The following is a 19,548-nucleotide window of genomic DNA, read 5'->3' on the forward strand; positions in this document are numbered from 1 at the left end:
CAACCTTCAATGAGTTCTTCCACCTGTTCGAGTTCAACGAGTCGTCATCGGTGTTCAAACAAAAGCTGCTTAAGTTACTTAACTCATCTATTAGTTAGTAATATGTTCATTTTTGTTTATTGTGAATTGACCATTACGTTTTATTTTGTAAATTTGTATGTGCGATGCTCTATCCTTAATTATTTTTGACTACTATTGTGAGCTTTTATAATTCGAAATGCTAGTTAAACGATACTGGGTTTTGTGCCTATTCGAGAATGACTCCACAATCGTTTTTTCTGATCAACTCGAACGGACTTTCCTAGTCATTTACATTCATGTAGACTATTAGTCGGATGAATTACATTATAAATAAATAAATAAATAAATAAATAAATACGTTGAGTAGTTTCTGAGCAGGGGCGGACTGGGAGCCAAAGGGCCCACCGGGCCTTTGAGATTAGGGGCCCCAGTTTGCAATATTCTCATGATAGTAAATTAACACAAAAGGCACTCACTCAAGCATTGTCGAGTGTCGAGTATTCTGAGAACGGGCAGCATAGCGGCTCGATGCTCGAAACAAAACAAACTCAGTCGTTATTAGGACCGAGTCACCAGCTTTTAGCGTGTGCGGTTCACGGTACTTTAGTTTGGGCGCATATTTTTTTCAACCCAATCTTCGCTACTTTGAGTTTTAGTTTGTTCAGCCACCACCACAGATGTTGTTCTATCGACAATATCCATTTCATTGGCAAAGCAGACGAACTAACTAGATTTGCTGAAGATTGTGCCTGTGTGTTGCTCCTTTCATAACATCCTGTAACGGTATGTTGAACAGCCCACATGAGGGACCATCACGTTGAGAAAGTCCCCTGCGAGGTATAAGGTTGCGAGAATGAGACTCCCCCTTTGAATCTCAAGGATTCGGTGCGCAGAGAATTTTAATCGAATTTGCAGAAACACTTATAAGAATGGGGAATTCTTCAAATAGCTATGAACAAAGAAAGAATAAAAGAAGTCCTTTAATCAAATTCGTCAGTCCTGTTTGTTCAATTCTTCTGCTACATTACACCACTCCAATTTACAATATCTTCTTCATAACACGTGTACACAAACTTCTTTATCGGGTCAAGCTTGACTCACCAACCATCGCCTACAAACCAGGCCAGACAACACCAGGAAACTCCAAGTCAACAGATCGATAGCAATAGCACGTCCAGGTCCAATCGGCTTAATTGAACCATGAACCACGAGCTGTATTAAGAATGCAAATATGCTGTTATAATGAAGATGAAGATACAGTGTGGTAGTCTGCGCTGGGCTGGTCACGTGTCTAGAATGCCCGACGAAAGAGTAGCCAAAATTATTTTAAGCAGACAATCAAGAAGAGGCCGTAGACTTCGGAGTAGACATCGTTCTGATAGATGTACTCTATCGCGGACTATGTACGTTCAGCTGGTGTTCGAGGGGTTTGAAGCAAGGTAGCCCAGGATTGAATACTGGAGGACCATAATTCTTTCGGAGCAGGATCGATAACGGACCGTCGCCACTGAAGTAAACTAAGTACGGAGCTTAAGCCGACAGTTCAATATTTATAAGTAGTCAAATAACTGCGGATGAAATACTAATTCTACTTCTAAATACTAAGAATTGAAGCTGATAATATTTTGGGAGCTTGGACCCCAACAGCTCAACTTATATGATTTCATGAATCATGGGCCCCAGCAATTGAACATTCGTGAGTCATAGAAAAAGTTTAATTGAAATAGAAATTTTGAATTTAAAGTTCGGGCCCCAACAGTCCCATTTGAAGCTGAATTTTTAATCATCAAATCGGTTGATTTCATAAATCATGGGGCCCCAGCAATCGAACATTCGTGAGTCATAGAAAAAGTTTAATTGAAATAGAAATTTTGAATTTAAAGTTTGGGGCCCCAACAATCTCATTTGAAGCTGAATTTTCAATCATTAAATCGCATGATTTCATGAATTATGGGTCCCCAGTAATCGAACATTCGTGAGTCATAGAAAAAGTTTAATTGAAAGAGAAATTTTGATGTAAAGTTCGGGGCCCCAACAGTCCCATTTGAAGTTGAATTTTCAATCATCAAATCGGTTGATTTCATAAATCATGGGTCCCCAGCAATTGAATATTCGTGAGTCGTAGAAAGAGTTTAACTGAAATAGAATGAGATTGGGAAATCTCATTTTGTGTAACGACGAAATTTTTACTGGGGCCCACCGGGCATTTGCCCGGTTGCCCAGTGGGCCAGTCCGCCCCTGTTTCTGAGAAAAAGGTACATGAAGTTTTAAAATCGTGGTTTTTCAGGAGCGGCGTTTTATTCTGTCGAGGTTGTTCCACGCCGCACTGGAATGCTTATGTGTATGATCGTATGAAAGAAAAAATTTATGACTTTTTCAAAAACTAAACACAGCTAGAGAAAAAAGATAAAGAAAACAAAATTTTATTTTTTCAGGCATTTATTTTTCTTCTTTTTCGTTTTTCTAAAGCTATGTTTTGTTTACGGAACTGAAAAGTTATAAAAGTCTTTGCCAAGATACTACCAACAAAACTAAAAAAAAGTTTGTTCCAATACGTTGTGTAGTTTCTGAGAAAAAGGTACATAAAGTTTGAAAATCATGGTTTTTCAGGAGCGGCGTTTTATTCCGCCGAAGTTCCACGCCGCACTGGAATGCTTATGTGTATGATCGTTTTTCGACCAATTCCCGTGGTCGGTTCATTACAAATTTAGTATCAAAATAAGCGGAAAAGTTGCAGAATCAAAATCTTAAATAAAAAAATAATGATTTTTTCAAAATGTTTAGTCGTTCATGTCCCCTTAATGTACAGTACTTTACATATACGGACCCGAATGACTTTAAGCTAAAAAGCCCTTAATAAATCCCTTATCATCATCACATGTCAAAAAAATAAGAATTTAAAAAAATGTGCTCTTTTAGATATTAAACTTTGTAGTATTTTTGTATTTTCTGCTTTTGTTATCAAAAAAAATTTTTTTACGGAGTACATATTTTTTTAGAAGAGCAATTTCATTATCAATAATTTTGCTGAAGACACCAATTCGATTAAACAAACCGTTTTTCCAGTATAACATATATAATACATTAGTACAGTATAATCAATATACATAGAATGCCAGTGTCGCTGGTGTTTCATAGATATTTTGGTAGCAAACATGTTGCTGGTTCGTGTCTTGGATACGGGAACTACATTGTCAAATTGCCCAATAGAAAATTATTCATGCCGACGAAATACCCCAAAACGACCAAATCGGGTGATTTATCCTACGTGATTTACGGAAAAGCAGAAGGATTTTTTATTGGGTTGTCTTTTTAGTTTGACAATCAGATTCCCGTTTCGAATCGATCACTCACACATATGCGCATACAATGTAAATACATTATTTTCAAATGTGTGATGTTTACCGCGAGCACTGCAGCGACACTGGCATTCTATATATATTGATTTTACTATTAGTACCTACCAATTTTGGTTATACCCTTTTGAAAAAGCAGTCGAGATCTTACAAAAATAACTGATCTGATAAAATGACATCTTTTTTTAAAAGAACATCTATGCAAAGTTTCAACTAAATAAAAAATGACAAATTAAAAAAATATTATTTTTTCGCAATTTAGCATGCAATCCCTCGGCAGTGGAACTGAAGAAGCATTTGTCGACTACAATTTCAAACAACTAGAGGGAAATGCGTGAATGAAAATATTTTGATGTCTATGAATAAAATACCAAAAGTATAAGGGGCAATGCAATTGACAATACCTGTGCGATATTTTTCGCGTTGCTGAAGCTTTTTTTCCTTATTTTCCTTCTCTCTTTCTTCTTCTTGTTTAAATTTTTCAACAGCCTTCTTGTGGTCCTGCTCATCTCGGGCAATCTGCATAGCTCTTTCTGTTTTCTGAAAATCATAAAAAATGCAATAATTGGATATACCTTTCGCTGCCGCACAGAACAGAAGTGGAAGCAAGAAATATTTATATGAAAGGTACTATAAACAGCCATATTGAATTTTGTGTGTGACGTATGAAAATTCGAAGTGCTACACAACAATTGCACCGTGCGCTTGTTATTTTGATTATTTTTCAATGTTCGCGTTTGTTTAAGCAATCCAAAATATTTTGGCGTGAATCTTTGTTCGATTTTTGGTAATAGCCTACAGGTGTACAGCTTGGTAAAGGTAAATATTGTATATTGACGATGGAGCCCACCTCATTCCCCTACAAAGGTTTGAGGTAGTCGATTTATCTAATAGATAATTGGTGAATATACATTTAAACCAGGTAAGCAAACAAAACGATCTGGTTTTTGACACAGATATAAATTCCTGCGATAGTATTCAAATACAAGTTATAACTATTAAAAATATATAATTTTTAAAGTTATTGCCAAACCAAGAATCTCCAGTATCAATTTGCAACCTACTGTCAGTTACCAAGATGTTCATATCATTTTGGTCAAGCCGATACCCAGTTTAGCCCGCTACTAAGTCGACGCAGACCCGACGAGACCATTCCCGCTGTAATCAGCAAGCAAAGCAAAGTCCAACCTTCAACTTAGTATGAGACTTATAAGTTCATCCCCACCCAGGGAAGTCAAGAAAATTTCCAACCCGAAAAAACCCTTGACTGGCTAGGAAAATATACATCTAATAACAAGCAGAAGCATCCAAATCTTCCTGAGCACTCACGAATTTGTCAATTACTAGTAGTAAGGTCAGATATTTCTAATAGAAAGAACAGTCAAATTTAAAATCAGTCCTCTATATCTGTTTAACGCGCGCGGTTGAAGACTACTCTTTTTTTAACTACATTAACAATTACAAAATCCATCATGACGATGGTGACGAACATAATAGTTTTAATGTGCTTTATTAATCTCTAACAAATACTTGATTAAAAAATGTCCAAATTAAATAATCAGTAGCAAGAACTTCGTCAAATATTATTTAAATTTAAAAAAAAAATATACTAAAAAAACTCAAAATACAGCCTTTACGTGTGAAATGCATTGTCTCTTAAATTCTGATAGCGTCGTTGTACGTCTGATGTGCCTAGGTATCGAATTATATATCTTAATTCCCTTAAAGAACAAAGAATTTTGAGAAGCACTAGTTATAAAATTAGGTGTTCTAATCTCTGCCGCATTTCTACTATTATATCTATGGATGTCACTTCCCCTTACAATTCGATTACACAAATATCGAGGCAGCAATCCATTAACTACTTTGAATATGAACACCATTGTCAAGAAAACAATTCGTCGCTTCACCGACAACCATTGCAAAGCGTCCAGCATCAACGTTGAGGAATTGAATCTATTGCATCGCAAAATCAAACGCATGATTTTATTTTGTAAACGCTGTAACCTCGATATTTGTGATTCATTCGCTAAGAATAATATGGAAGTGCAAAAATTTAAGTGGGGAGAGATGATTGATTTATAGAGATGAATCTTACTAAAAGTATTCAGCTCTTTTTTCAAACGACAGAGAATCCCATACTTCTTGGCATTTTTTTGATGACATTGTCAATATGGGTATTGAACTTGAGTTTGTCATCAATAATTACTCCAAGATATTTAATCTCGTGTACCCTTTCAATGATTTCACCGTCAATTTCTACATCAACGTGATCATTCAAACGGTTGCGCGATATTACCATGAATTTGGTTTTACTGGTATTCAACTTCAGTTGTTTGAATTTCAACCATCTACTCAGCGAGCGCAAATCTACATTCAAGTGTGTTATGGCATAATCGAGATTTTTAGCTGCTATGAACAACACAGTATCATCAGCGAAAAGATTGATGTCACAGAAACGTAAGACTTGTCTCATTAATGTACATAATGAATAATAGAGGCCCTAATACACTCCTCTGGGGTACACCTAGAGTGTTCCTCACGGGATCTGAGATAAAATCATTAAAAATTGTCTTTTGAGTTCTGTCACATAAGTAGCTCTCAAACCGTTTATATGCATTACTCGTTATTCCGAAGCGCATTACTGTTTGCAACAATAAGGGCCTAGAAATCGTTTCAAAAGCACGTTTCAAATCCAAAAACACCGCAACAATAGTATCTTTACGCTCGATATTCTCTTTCCATTTTGGTAACACCAAATTCAATGCAGTTTCACAAGAATGATCTTCCCGATATCCTGATTGCTCTGGTATTAGCAAATCGTTATTATTAATATAGTTCAACAGCTGGCCTTTCACAACAAGCTCTAAATTTTTTTTCTAAAGTGTGCAACATATTGATAGGGCGAAACTCTTCGGCTTTAATCGTCCCAGCAATTTTTTGAATTGGAACCACTAACGATTCCTTCCAAACATGTGGCACGTGCCCAGTTTGCAATGATTCATTTATAAGGCTCAGCAGGTCGTGTCCAATGACATGAAAACAATCTTGTACAACTCTAGCGTTAACATTATCAATTCCAGTCGTTTTTTGCAACGAAAAACAAATATTTTTAAGTTCTACTAATGTTATTGGATGAAAATCGCTGAAACAACAGTTAGTGGCAATCGGTTGTTTTATTTCATCTGGTTCATCAACTAATTCAATAGATTGATTAATTGAAGAAACACTATCGATGAAATAATTATTAAACTTGGAAGCGATTGTTTGTTCAGATTGCTCTTCAGTACCGTTAAAAGTTATGGACCGCGGTTTACAATCGCCAGGTTTTAACAAAGACTGGAGTATTCTCCATAACTATTCGAGTTCTGTATAACAACGAACTTTTTTTTGACTAACTGATTGGTACATGCTTTTAAGGTGTTATTGAGCACTGTCGTTTTCTGATCAAGGCTCCCTGTTAATGGAGAATCCAAGCTTCGCGCAACAAGTTCCGATACCTTTTGTTTCGAGTAATTTTTCTAGGTCTGTAGTTTCACCAGATTACTACTACTGTTCATGCTACGATCGATATTTATTACTATCGTCTCATGATCAGTAATTTTTAACTCAGGGCACACCACTGCCAAAACAGAGTCCGTCTGTCGTGATTTTGTCTTCCACTCCTACGATGGTTTCGGTTACCATGTCGATGTTCGTGATGATCTTCGTAATCATCCGACTCCTCTCGATCGTCCCGGTTCCACAGCGCTCGTCGGGTGCGACCTTGAATTTGTACCTCTTCACGATAGTTACGATTTCCCCGTTGCTGATTCCTATTCTGCTCTCGTCAGTCACATCGCTGGTTGGTCACATTGCAGTATACATTGCCTCGTGGAATGTTCCTCTCCTGCCGTACCTGCCCTTTCCGACTACTGAAACGAGTATCTAAAATGCTTTGCTTGCTATCCCAGGCACTATCGCTGTCCGATTCTTCAGAGTCTGTAGCTACACCCGCGGTCTGGGGTCCTCTCCGTCTATCCCTACATTTGTCATTCGCTGATTCACGCGCTGATAGCCTTGCCTCTTGCAACTGTCTTTCCACCAACGCTAACTTCTCCTTTAGCTGTTGCATCTCCTGGGCTGTATCTCTACGGCTCTGTGGTGAATTTTTAGGGATTGTTCCAGTCGGCTTGTCGACTCCTCCCGTCGCTTCGTTTTGCTCACTCTGTTCGTCCTTCTTTTGCTCTAATATTGGTTGCTGGTTGTCGTCAACTTTCTCCCCACAGTCCTCTTTTCTCGGCATGAACTTACTCAACACACTTCTAATTTCATTTCCTAATTCTTTACGCATTTGTTCCGATGCGCGATCGTTAGCCAAGCTACGCGCGACCCTCAAAGAATAGTGTTTTAGTCGAGAAATGCAACGGTCAGTATCTTTACCCCTCTCTAGCTTTCCCATTAACTCAGTGATTATGCCCGCCACACGATCGTATTCCTGATCGATAGTATATATAGATTGGTATTCACGGTTTTCCCTAACATCTTCTGAAAATAATTTTCTTAACAAACGGTGTTTTGCATCTACATCAGCATTGATTTCATCGGCCTTACCACGAATTATTATCTCGTAATCTTCTTCGTTAGTCAAATGATCTACACGCGGAAATTTTGAAGCCATCTCTTATACGTATATTATTTCTACTTAACGATTGACTATAATAACCTAATTATCCGAAATATAGATTAAACAACAGGCTAGAACCTCATCAACAACGATACTTCAACAATAACTTCAATATTTCATCAGCACAAATTCTCCATCAATATCGCAACATAAACTACAATATGCCTATATTGTATAACTACATGAACCTACAAGATATATTTAAGCAAACGAAAGATATAATTTGTTACCCCAATAAATATCTTTATATTATTTCCGAAACCCCAACACATCAATAATTCATCATCAAAATGTAGCTTAAACTTCAGAATATAGTATCACTTCAATAAGCATAACGTAATAGTAGCATTAATCGTCATAAACGTATTCTACATAAATCATCACTAACACGTGAATTTCTGCAGTTGGGCGCCAAAATATGGCCGAACTATAACCAACATACAGCATCCACTCTAAATAGCTCCGTACTTATCCGTCGCCAAAATGTGGCCGAACAACATTCAAACATCGGTATCTACAACATAAGTCCGTATTTTCCGTTGGTCGCAAAAATGTGGCCGAAAGAACTCCAACGTACGGAATCTACAGCATAAACGTGGGTTTGTACTTTCGTTGGGCGCCAAAATGTAGCCGGCCCTGGTCGATCCCTATTCAGCGTGCAGCTTAAGCGCCACTCCGTAAAGGAGACTGCACGCCACGTTGTGTTTGCCCGGTGAGACTCCCCTTAGGGTCAGTCAAAGATTGCTAAATAGAAGGAATCAGGATCGAACCAGGTAGGCTTACCTAAATTAAGCCACCAAAAACGGGTACACTACCCTTTTATCACCTAGCATAAATCTTCAATCCCGAACGACACGAAACGAAAGCTCGCGGTAAGAAACACCAAAAGTTCAAAAGTTCTCATCACTGGTAATGTCGCTATTTGCCACCAGACGGCGAAAACATCTCGGAAAAGATTCGCCGTTCATTCAAACTTCACGGCACGAATAAACTCAAACTAAACTAAACGAAACGAAAATGAAATGACGTGAACACATTAGACCGCAACTAACTTCACTACAAGAACAACACGTTGTTTGACTATCCTAGGAAAAACATTTTATTAATTACGGAAAACGGTTTGTATTTAAATTAGTTGTTAACCATTTCATTTAATGCATGCATGCTTCAACGTGTTTATAGGTATTCATATTTGTGTTCTTATATTCTAGACCTAACTTCTATCGGTGTGTGCGTTTTTCTCTCCCTACTGTGCTCTATCGACCCATGTGCTTTTTCGACTTCAACTTTCAATCAGCTGCTTCAAGATTTGATTCTGCAGTGACGTCACTGTTAATTTGTACGGTGTCTAGACAATTCTGGTTGGGGCGGCGTTCATAATTTCGGTAACGCGTGCACGCGGTTACATGCCGACCCCAACCTCAAACTATATCAATGGAATCGTGATCACGGAAAAATGAACGGCTAACCTCGTGAATTCGCGTGCGCCGTACTATGGCGTATTTCTAGGATGCTCCCTTTAGACAATCAATGGAATAAATACGACTCACCAGAAGCTTTAACGGTGGCTGCTGTTTGTGGCTTACGTAGCGTCGGCTGCTGCTGCTAGGCGATCGCTACCGTCGGCTGCTGTGCGATCACAGGCGGTACGGCAAAAAGACTCTACGCTGCTACGATGACTTCTACTTCTCGATGCTGGATGATTTTATGGATGGAATTACAACTGCTTAGTGCCGCTTTCCGGGATAACTCGACCGGAAACGGCCACTAGCCTCACCGGAGGACTCCGGTCCGTCCGATGCTTCAGAATGTGGATGTTGGGCGATCCACGTGTCGACCGGCAGAATAGCGTGCGCCGGGAATTCGTCCGAATTGTGCTGGATGCGTTTTTCGCTGTCCTTCCTTCTTCTCGTTCGTAGTGCTGTGGATGAAATTGTAGCCGTGCGGCTATTGTTCAAAGGTCATTAGCACATGCTCGGGTCAATGGCATTTTGAGCACATGTTACCTGCTAACTTTTGGCGCACTCCAAAATTATCGCACACTACAATTTTACTAAAATTTCTAGCACTGACCTATTTGACGAAATTTACAAGAAAATTAGCACAGTTCTAACACTATCACGTCACTATACATACTTTATAAAATAGAAAGGAAAAGCGCGGACAACAGACTTTACACTCCGAAATGCTTTACGGTCTAGGACGAAATGAACGATCATTTTTGATCCTCAGATAAGGGAAGGTGAATTCATAATTCCGCTAACTTCGTCGGGTCAATTCGGGAATCTACGATCCTGCTAGCTGTTTCATTTCGGCAACTCAACTTGGCTCTATCCGATTCTTTCCAACCTTTCTACGAAGCATCTTTCGTTGCTTCCCCTACAGTTCGGTCTCAACGGAAATTATGAGTAGCTGCACGGGAGAGAAATTTTAAGGGTTTCGCCATTAGGCCGAAAACCGGTTCTACATTTTAGCGCAACGAATTTGTAGAACTATCTGAATAACTACGAATAATTATTACTATATATAATTATTCGTATAACATAAATGCAAGGCTCTTGCTATCTTAGATTGTCGTTTAACTATCGAAGTGCTATTTTAATTACGTATTACGAAACGATACTGCTACAAAGCCCTATCTCTCCGCTTTACAAAACCATGTCGTTTGTAGTTTGTTTCATAGCAAATTTTGGAAATATCACAATAATTACAGTTCGGACTCGATTAACCGGGGATTCGATTATCCGGGTTTATTTTAGACGCGATTATCCGGGTGAAAAAAAATTTTTTTGACATAGGACTACATCTTTGTTTACCATACTGGGACTGGGTAGCACTTTGTGAAAACGAAAATAGAAGTGTAACGTTTGAATGAAAGATTTTAAATGGTAATAACTACTAAACTACTGAACGAAACTGTACAATTTATATGTCGTTGGATAGATAAAATGGCCATCAATTTTATGGAGAAGGTAAGAAATCTATTTTATGAAGGGCTTAAGAAAGGGGAACCTAAACTAATGAAGCAAATTTCCTTAAAACCCGAGAGCTAATCAAGTACATGGAGCCAAATTTGGCATGTGGAGGTTTTAGAAAACAAGAATTTTTTCTATGGTGAATTGAGACCCCATCCCTCTTTAGCAGTGGGGGCTCCCATGCAAATGAAATATAAATTTCCTTATAACGCTAGAACTAATCAAGCAACTGGTACTAAATTTGGCATGTGAGGGTTTCAGAAGGCAAGAGTTTTTTCTATGGTAAATTGAGACCCCTTCCCCTTCTAAGCGGGGAGACTCCCATACATATGAAACACTAATTTCCTCATAATTAGCATAGCATAGCATAGCATAGCATAAACAGGTGCACAAATTCGTAGTTGGTGCCAGCAACAATGCTTTGTTGAAAAGAACAAGTAACTTGTGTTTGTTACCAGCAACATGAATTATGGGGTTTAATTTCATGCTCTTTAACAAAAGTCAAATGCCTCCAAAGCATGGTCACTGTCCTGGCCACGTCCTTGCAGCTGTTGGGGATGGGAAAGGAATATTAGTCCAACATTTACTTAAGAGAACCGCAGAGAACTCTACGTGCCCTCATAAATGTCCCGGGAGTTGGGAAATACTAGTAAGTAAGGGAAACCCTAGGATACATCTGGTAGATGTTGCGGGTTCAAAGTATAAAGTATAGTATAGTATAAAGATTTAAAAGATTGATTGTTTAATATGTTTTGTTTTTCAGATTTGAAGATTTTTATTAAAGATATTATTTTCTATTGATTTATAATGGGCTGATAATTTAATAGTTAAAAGCTTAGAGAATTGTTTTTTGGTGGTCAAATTATGATTTATCATTTTGTTTTGGGTAGCAAACCAAACCGTACACGATCCAACAAGAACGCCCAAACAAACAATATACGTAATGGTAAATGCACACGACGACAAAAAATAACAGAACGCGCCATAAAGCCAAACACAATAAAAATTTGCTACAACTCGACCGATTCGTCGGGCGCGAATACATGCGCTGGCCATCTACTAATTTTATATAGGGTTTCGAAAGATGACAGCTTTTGAAAATTATTTGTATAAAATATCTATGTAACTTAGCTGGAAAACATGATCAGGATACAGAATACGATGACCACGGGAAAACAACAGCGTCGAACAAATCATGCATAGGATAATGCTGGCACGATCATTCCTCAGCGGAATCATCATCAGTAGGAACAATAGGCATACACCAAAGCAACTTGAAACCGGACCGAGCAAGTCGAAACCGAACAGAGCGATAGAAAGCCGGCATAACGCACATACAATAGCACATTACACAATCTGCGCGTACAGACAATCGGTATAACGGTAAATACAACTACGTGACGACAATAGCTGTTCTATTAGCACCCACGACGAACACATCCGATCGCGACGACAGCTCAAAGCAGACTCCAACACTAATTTCCTCATAATTCGAGAAATAATCAAGCAAAATGTACCAAATTTGGCATGTGGGGGTTTTTGGAGGTAAGAATTTTTTCTATGGAGTACTAAGACCCCTTCCCCTTCCAAGAGAGAGGGGGCTCCCATACAAATGAAATACAAATTTCCTCTCAACTCTAGAACTAATCAAGTAAAAGGAACCATATTTGGCATGTGGGAGTTTGTGGAGGTAAGATTTTTTTCTATGATGTATTGAGACCCATCCGTCTTTTAACAGGGGGCTCCAATACAAATGAAATGCAAATTTCCTCATAACTCGAGAACTAATTGAGCAAATGGAACCAAATTCGGCATGTGGGGGCTTTTGGAGGCATGAATTTATTTTATGATGGTTTGACATCCCTCACCCCTGTGGTAGGAAGATAAGGACTCTCATCAAATGAAACAGAAATTTTTGCGTATGTGCCATATTTTCTGCTACGTAACAAGCGGTATGCCGTGAAAGTAAATTAGTAAAACCTTCTCGGAGTAAAAGAAGTGAATGGACGCCGCTGTGCTGGAAGCCTTACGTAGGCATAATTTAAAAATAGAGCCGGGAAAATGTCATTTTTTGCAAACCGAGCTCGAGTATCTTGGACATGTTGCAAATAAAGACGGCATTAAACCCACTGATGCAAATGTTAAGGCAATTCAATGTCTAACACCACCTACTACCGTGAAAGGCGTTAGATCCTTTCTTGGTACGGTAAATTTTAATGGAAAATTTATACCCAACATTGCTGAGATTCGTAAACCTTTAAACGATCTACTCAAAAAGAATGTAAAATTTGTGTGGAGCGAAGAATGTCATCATGCATTCGAAGAATTGAAAAATACACTAATTTCGGAACCTCTTTTAGTTAGGTCAAACTATGAAGACACTTTTGTGCTCACTACGGATGCTAGCAAATATGCTATTGGAGCCGTGCTATCATACGAGAAGTCAACAAATCAACCAATTGCTTTTGCGAGTCGTGCACTTATAAGTGCCGAAACTCGATATCATATAATCGAAGAGGAACTACTTGCCATTGTATGGACAGTAGATTATTTTAAACATTATATTTTCAATCAGCAGTTTATAGTATATACTGACCATAGACCGCTGGTGTCAACCTGGAGATTGAAGGAAACTTCTCCAACACTCACGCGATTACGATTGTAGGGAAAGATACAAACACTCCCAATGTTGTAATTTTAAACAGCCGTACAGCCCATAGTGAGCTGTCAAAGCTTTGCGATCTATAGATCGTGGTGGTGTGGTATACCACACGGCATGAAAGACTACATAAAAGACGATGTAGTGCTCATCCCAGATAAGAAAATATGGGGCATGATTTTAGACGGAAAGAGCAAATCCATGACAGAGTGCGAAAAATTTTTCGAAAAGTTTGCACGCAGTATCCAAATAGGGGAAAATTGTATGAGTCAGAGGAAATTATCAATATCACCTCATTTAGAAAAATTAGACAACAGAATGTTATAGATATAATCACATTCTTCGCTGGGCTGTTTGAAAAAGATTTTGTATTATTCAACGCCGATAGTAAACGAATTAATGTATCAGCAGACCAGATCGAAACGGTACTGCATGATTTTCATGATAGCCCACTTGGAGGGCATGTAGGTGCTAAGCGGATGCGCCAAAAGATTGCAAATATATATATACCTGGCCAAATATGTGTCGGGACATCGAGAATTACGTAAGGCAGTGTGATTCCTGCCAGAAAGATAAAATTTGTAAATCAAATAGAATCCCTATGAAAATAACAACTACGGCCGCAGAACCGTTTGAGAAATTATTCATGGATATTGTAGTATTACCGGAGTCAGATTGGGGTAACAAATATGGTCTAGTCATGCAAGATGACCTGACTAGATTTATAACAATTGCACCGATGGCCAATCAAAAAAGCCTAACGGTTGCGCAAACTTTCGTTGAAAATTTGATTTGTAAATTTGGAGCACCGGTGGAAGAAGTCACCGATAATGGAACAAATTTTGTCAGCCCACTAATGAAAGACGTGTGCAAAATTTTAAAAATTAAAAAAATTACCACAAGTCCGTATCATCCGCAGGCGAACTTGGTGGAGCGATCAAATCGCAAGTTAAAAACCTATTTAAGGCAGTATGTTAGAGGGAATCCGCATACATGGGACCAGCATTTGCCTTTTTTCACTTTTGAATAACACAACGGTGAATTCATCAACAGGATACACACCGTTTGAACTAATGTATGGACGAAAAGCTAATATCACCCCATCAATTTATAAACGTCAAAATTAAGACGAGTTAAATTATAGCACATAGGTATATACAAGAAATGAGAAGCATATTTTTAATATTAATATTAAAAATTTAAATTAGAAATTTAATATTACCCAAAGAAAAACGAAAAGCGCTCTAAGATAGAAACGCTAGTGAATGGCAGCCCATGTGGGGTGATTTAGTTCTTGTAAAAGCTGTCCCAACAAAAACAGGGCAGAAATTACAAAATAATTGGCGAGGACCATATGAGGTGGTCGAATTACCAAGTGAAATGACGACGGTAATTAAAAATGGGAACAAATTGGAAAAAGTACATAACAATCGTCTAAAACGATATTATGATTAGCAAAGTAAACAACTATATAAAGTAATTATAAAAGATAGTAATTAAGAATAATCAATGCACATATGTACATATGTGTAAAAAATAATATTCTTAATTTTCGTTTTAACTATATTTTGTACACATTTTTATTGTAAGTTTGCACAAACCATTTTTTACGTGTTACGAAGCTTGATAATTTGCCTCTAGGGTTAAGACAATTTTTTTTATTACTCATTAGAATTACGAAAAGACTCGTATAGTACAAAATACAGGTCTACATATATAATTATGCATAAAAACAATATGTTCTCTCTAGAGAACAGCTTTTCCCTTATCGAAAAATTAATCAAAAACCCGATTTAATCCACCTAGTGGTGAAAGTAACCTTTGTTACACGGTCTTACTTGCTCTTTGAGATAGAAATCGACACGTCTTCGGAACATAATTCATCTATTGGTTAACGTTGCGTAGTGCGTTGGTTTACAGAAAATTTTTGAAAATTGAATAAGTTTGAACATTTTTAACAAAACAGAGGCACTTAAAAATTTTGATAGATCCTTTTTCCATGAAATTGCTGGGTAAGGATAAGTAATTTGCTACTAATTTGAGTAAGTGCAAGTAAAAGTAAGTTGTAAGAGGAAATATTATTCTTTCACATATACATTGCCTAGTAAAGGTCTAGTTTATAGATTTTTGAACTATGCATAATTTCCTGTAATGCCATTCTATTTGATTCACAACAATAAAGTTTTCTTGAATGAATTTCATCAATTTTTGTTTAACCTTCGGTTACTCACACTGTTGTATTTTTTACAACATGTGTAGGTTTTTGAACGCCATCTATATATATAAAAATGAAATGCTGTTCGTGTGTCCGGTATAGACTCGCAAACCGCTCGACGGATTTTGATGAAACTTGGCATATACATTGCGTATGGTGTGAGGAATGTTGTTAGCATGGTTTTGTTCAATTTCTGTATGTGAAAGTTTTCAAAATTTCGAAAATACTGCATATGGAACAAACTTCATTTCAATCGCATACATTCACTACTGTCGAAAAAGCAAAAACATCAAAGCAATCTCATGTCAACACCAAATAATTTGTTGAATTTTACAAACCTAAAATCAAAGCTTTTGCAGCATTGTCTGTATTTTACAAAACTTAACATAACATTTTAACACTATGCCACCAAAAAGGACTAATCTTGGTAGACAAACAAGGGAAACAGAACGTAGAGGGATTAAGAGAAGAGCTGAAAGTGTTGAGCAGCGAGCGGAGAGAAACGAAGGCAACGGTATAGACTCGCAAACCGCTCGACGGATTTTGATGAAACTTGGCATACGCATTACGTCTGATGTGAGGAATGTTGTTAGCAGGGTTTGAGACCCCTCCCCCCTCTAGAAGGGAGGGCTCCCATACAAATGAAACAAAAATTTCTGCATAACTCGGGAACTAATCAAGCAAATGGCACCAAATTTGACATGTGAAGGTTTTTGGAGGCAGAAACTTTGTCTATGGTAGATTGAGACCCCTCTGTCTTTTAAGAGGGGGAGCTCCCATACAAATGAAACACAAATTTCTGCATAACTCGACTGTTAAACAACAAAATGGCACCAAATTTGACATGTTGGACTTTCTAGAGACAGAATTTTTTTCTGCAGTGATTTGAGGCCCCTCCCCTTTTAGAAGGGGGGCTCCCATACAAATGAAACAAAAATTTCTGCATAAACCAACTGTTAATCCATCAAATGGCACCAAATTTGACAAGTGGGGCTTTCTAGAGACAGGATTTTTTCTATGGTGGTTTGAGACCCCTCCCCTTTTAGAAGGGGGGGGGGCTCCCATACAAATGAAACAAAAATTTCCTCATAATTCGACTGTTAATCAAGCAAATGGAACCAAATTTAACATGTGGGGGTTTCTAGAGACAGGATTTTTTTCTAAGAAGGAAAAAACCTTCTCCCCTCTGCAAGGGGGGGATACCATACAAAAGAAACACAAATTTCTGCATAACTCGACTGTTAATCAAGCAAATGAAACCGCATGTGGCATATGGGGGTTTTTGGACGCAAGTTTTTTTCTACGGTAGTTTGTGACCCCTTCCCCCTCTGGAAGGGTGGGGGTGGCTCTCATACAAATTAAACCAGAAATTTTTGCATAATTCAAAAAGTAATCGAGCTCGAGAAATTTTGGATTCTTCCATAAAACATTAGTCAGTAACAATACCACCAAAAACTAGATGATTCCGTCCATACGAAAAGATAGAATATATTTGGAACAAAATTGTTAATAATAAATCCGTGAAGCCTAGATAATGAGTCAAATTAAATAAATGTGAGAAAAGGTAATAATTTTTTGAAAAACAAAATTGAAGAAAAAATACATTATTGAAATGAAAATATAAAGAAAAAAAATGTTGAAATTACTCTAAGTCCATGGTTTCTGACCAGTTTTCAACTGTTTTCAAACGAACTTCATTTCAGCAAACGAACTGATATTTATTGCGATTTTGACAACCTTGCTATTTTAAGGGTTAGTAATAAAACTAAAATTGCTACGTGGTCTTAGAAATTTGCAGTATGATTTGGAAATATCTCGGTTTGTCAAAAAGAAAGCTGTTGGTTGCAAGATTACAATTATCTTCAGCATTATGCATCTACCCCCTTTTTAGAATGGCGCAGCAACACGCGCCGGGTCCTCTAGTATTGTTATACTAGTTACAAATCATTGTTTATCTAACGTATATTCGTAGCGTGTATTCGTAAATACACTCATAAATCTGTTATGAGCAAAATGCCATAATTATTCAAAGCAGTAATACTTTAAATTGTTGGAAAAATAGATCAGCATAAACTGGCATCACAGAAACGAAGCAATCAGCATGTGAGGTGTACCAAAATTGGCCCCAACTGGAATTTTCTCTTGTTTCTTCATATGGAAAAATGGTGTCTGTATGCAGTAAAACAATCAGCAAATGTAAAATATTTAAAATGTATCCGTCTGCTGGTAGTCGAGGTCAAAATTAGGGTATTTTTTATACTCAAAGTTCTACAGTTCCTAAACAAGTAAACATAGAGGTATACTGTTTTCAGCAAAGTTGTGTATTTTTACTATTTGTACAATTTTGTAATACATGAAAAAGTCATACAACAATTACAAAAAGAGCTAAAACAGAAAAAATGATTTTACAACTTAATAAATAAGATTTTTCTATCTTCACTGAATTCGCTTCTTCCTATCGATGAAGAATGCCATGAGAAATCGTGGCTTCAATGTAAGTATAATCGATTGGGTTGTGGAAATGCAATCAAACAGAGAAATATCAGCCAATCTTGGAGACGCAGACGTAAAAGTAATAGCTGTCAATGGCTGTCCTCAAGGGGGTGTCCTATCCCTTCTTTTGTGGTCTCTAGTAGTTGATGATCTTCTCGTTAAACTGAAGCACAAAGGATTTGAAACAATCGGATTTGCGGATGATATTGTTATCATAGTCCGCGGAAAGTACGATACTATCATCTCTGATAGAATGCAAAGCGCATTAAACTTCACATTATCATGGTGCAAAAGCGAGGGATTGAGCATAAATCCTACGAAAACAACAATTGTGCCATTTACTAAAAGACGCATGTCTTTCACTGATCTAAAACTAGGAGACGTTAAGTTGTCTCTATCTACAGATGTCAAGTATTTGGGCGTTACCTTAGATAAACAACTTTGTTGGAACACGCATATCGAACAACAAACAAGTAAAGCAATAAATGCTTTTTGGGTCTGTAAAAGAACCTTCGGTAAAAAATGGGGTCTTAAACCAAATATGATTTACTGGATATACTCAGCAATAGTTAAACCCAGAATCACCTATGCATCGCTTATCTGGTGGCCGTAAACAAAACAACAAACGGCTCAAATTAAGTTGAACAAGTTACAAAGGCTTGCTACCATCTCCATAACAGGAGCTATGAGTAGCACTCCCTCTAAAGCCTTAGAATCTCTACTCAATCTTCTTCCTCTACATCGATTCATCCAATTGGATGCTATGAAAAGTGCTTTGAGGCTCAAGCGATCCATGAGGTTCTTCGATGGTGATCTCGTTGGACACTTGAGTATTCTCAAAGAGTTTTCCGTAAATCCCTTAATATTAATGAACGAAGATCACATGCCTAAGCGTAACTACTTCGATCACAAATTTCGTGTTCTTGATTTTACTCGCTCTGATTGGAATGCCAGAGAACCTAACTTTCGCTCAGGATCACTGGTGTTGTACACAGACGGATCAAGACAAAATAGCATGGCAGGTGCTGGTATAACAGGCCCAGGGATTAACGTTTCAGTTTCAATGGGAAAACATCCCACTGTATTTCAAGCAGAAATATATGCAATACTAGAGTGTGTATCGATATGCATAAAAAGAAACTACAAAAATGCAAATATCTGTA

At 37.6% G+C, this 19,548-nt stretch overlaps 1 protein-coding gene across 1 annotated transcript in view; it reads right to left on the reverse strand.

Annotated features, from left to right (window-relative positions):
- The window catches only part of LOC128735967 (cilia- and flagella-associated protein 45), a 345,167-nt gene that overhangs the window by 167,679 nt on the left and 157,940 nt on the right, over window positions 1-19,548 (reverse strand). Inside the window, exon 4 of the mRNA XM_053830451.1 lies at window positions 3,782-3,917. Coding sequence (XP_053686426.1) covers window positions 3,782-3,917 — 136 coding nt within the window. The remainder of the gene's footprint in view (window positions 1-3,781; window positions 3,918-19,548) is intronic.

Source organism: Sabethes cyaneus, chromosome 2 (assembly GCF_943734655.1).
Source record: "Sabethes cyaneus chromosome 2, idSabCyanKW18_F2, whole genome shotgun sequence".
NCBI classification, from domain to species: domain Eukaryota; kingdom Metazoa; phylum Arthropoda; class Insecta; order Diptera; family Culicidae; genus Sabethes; species Sabethes cyaneus.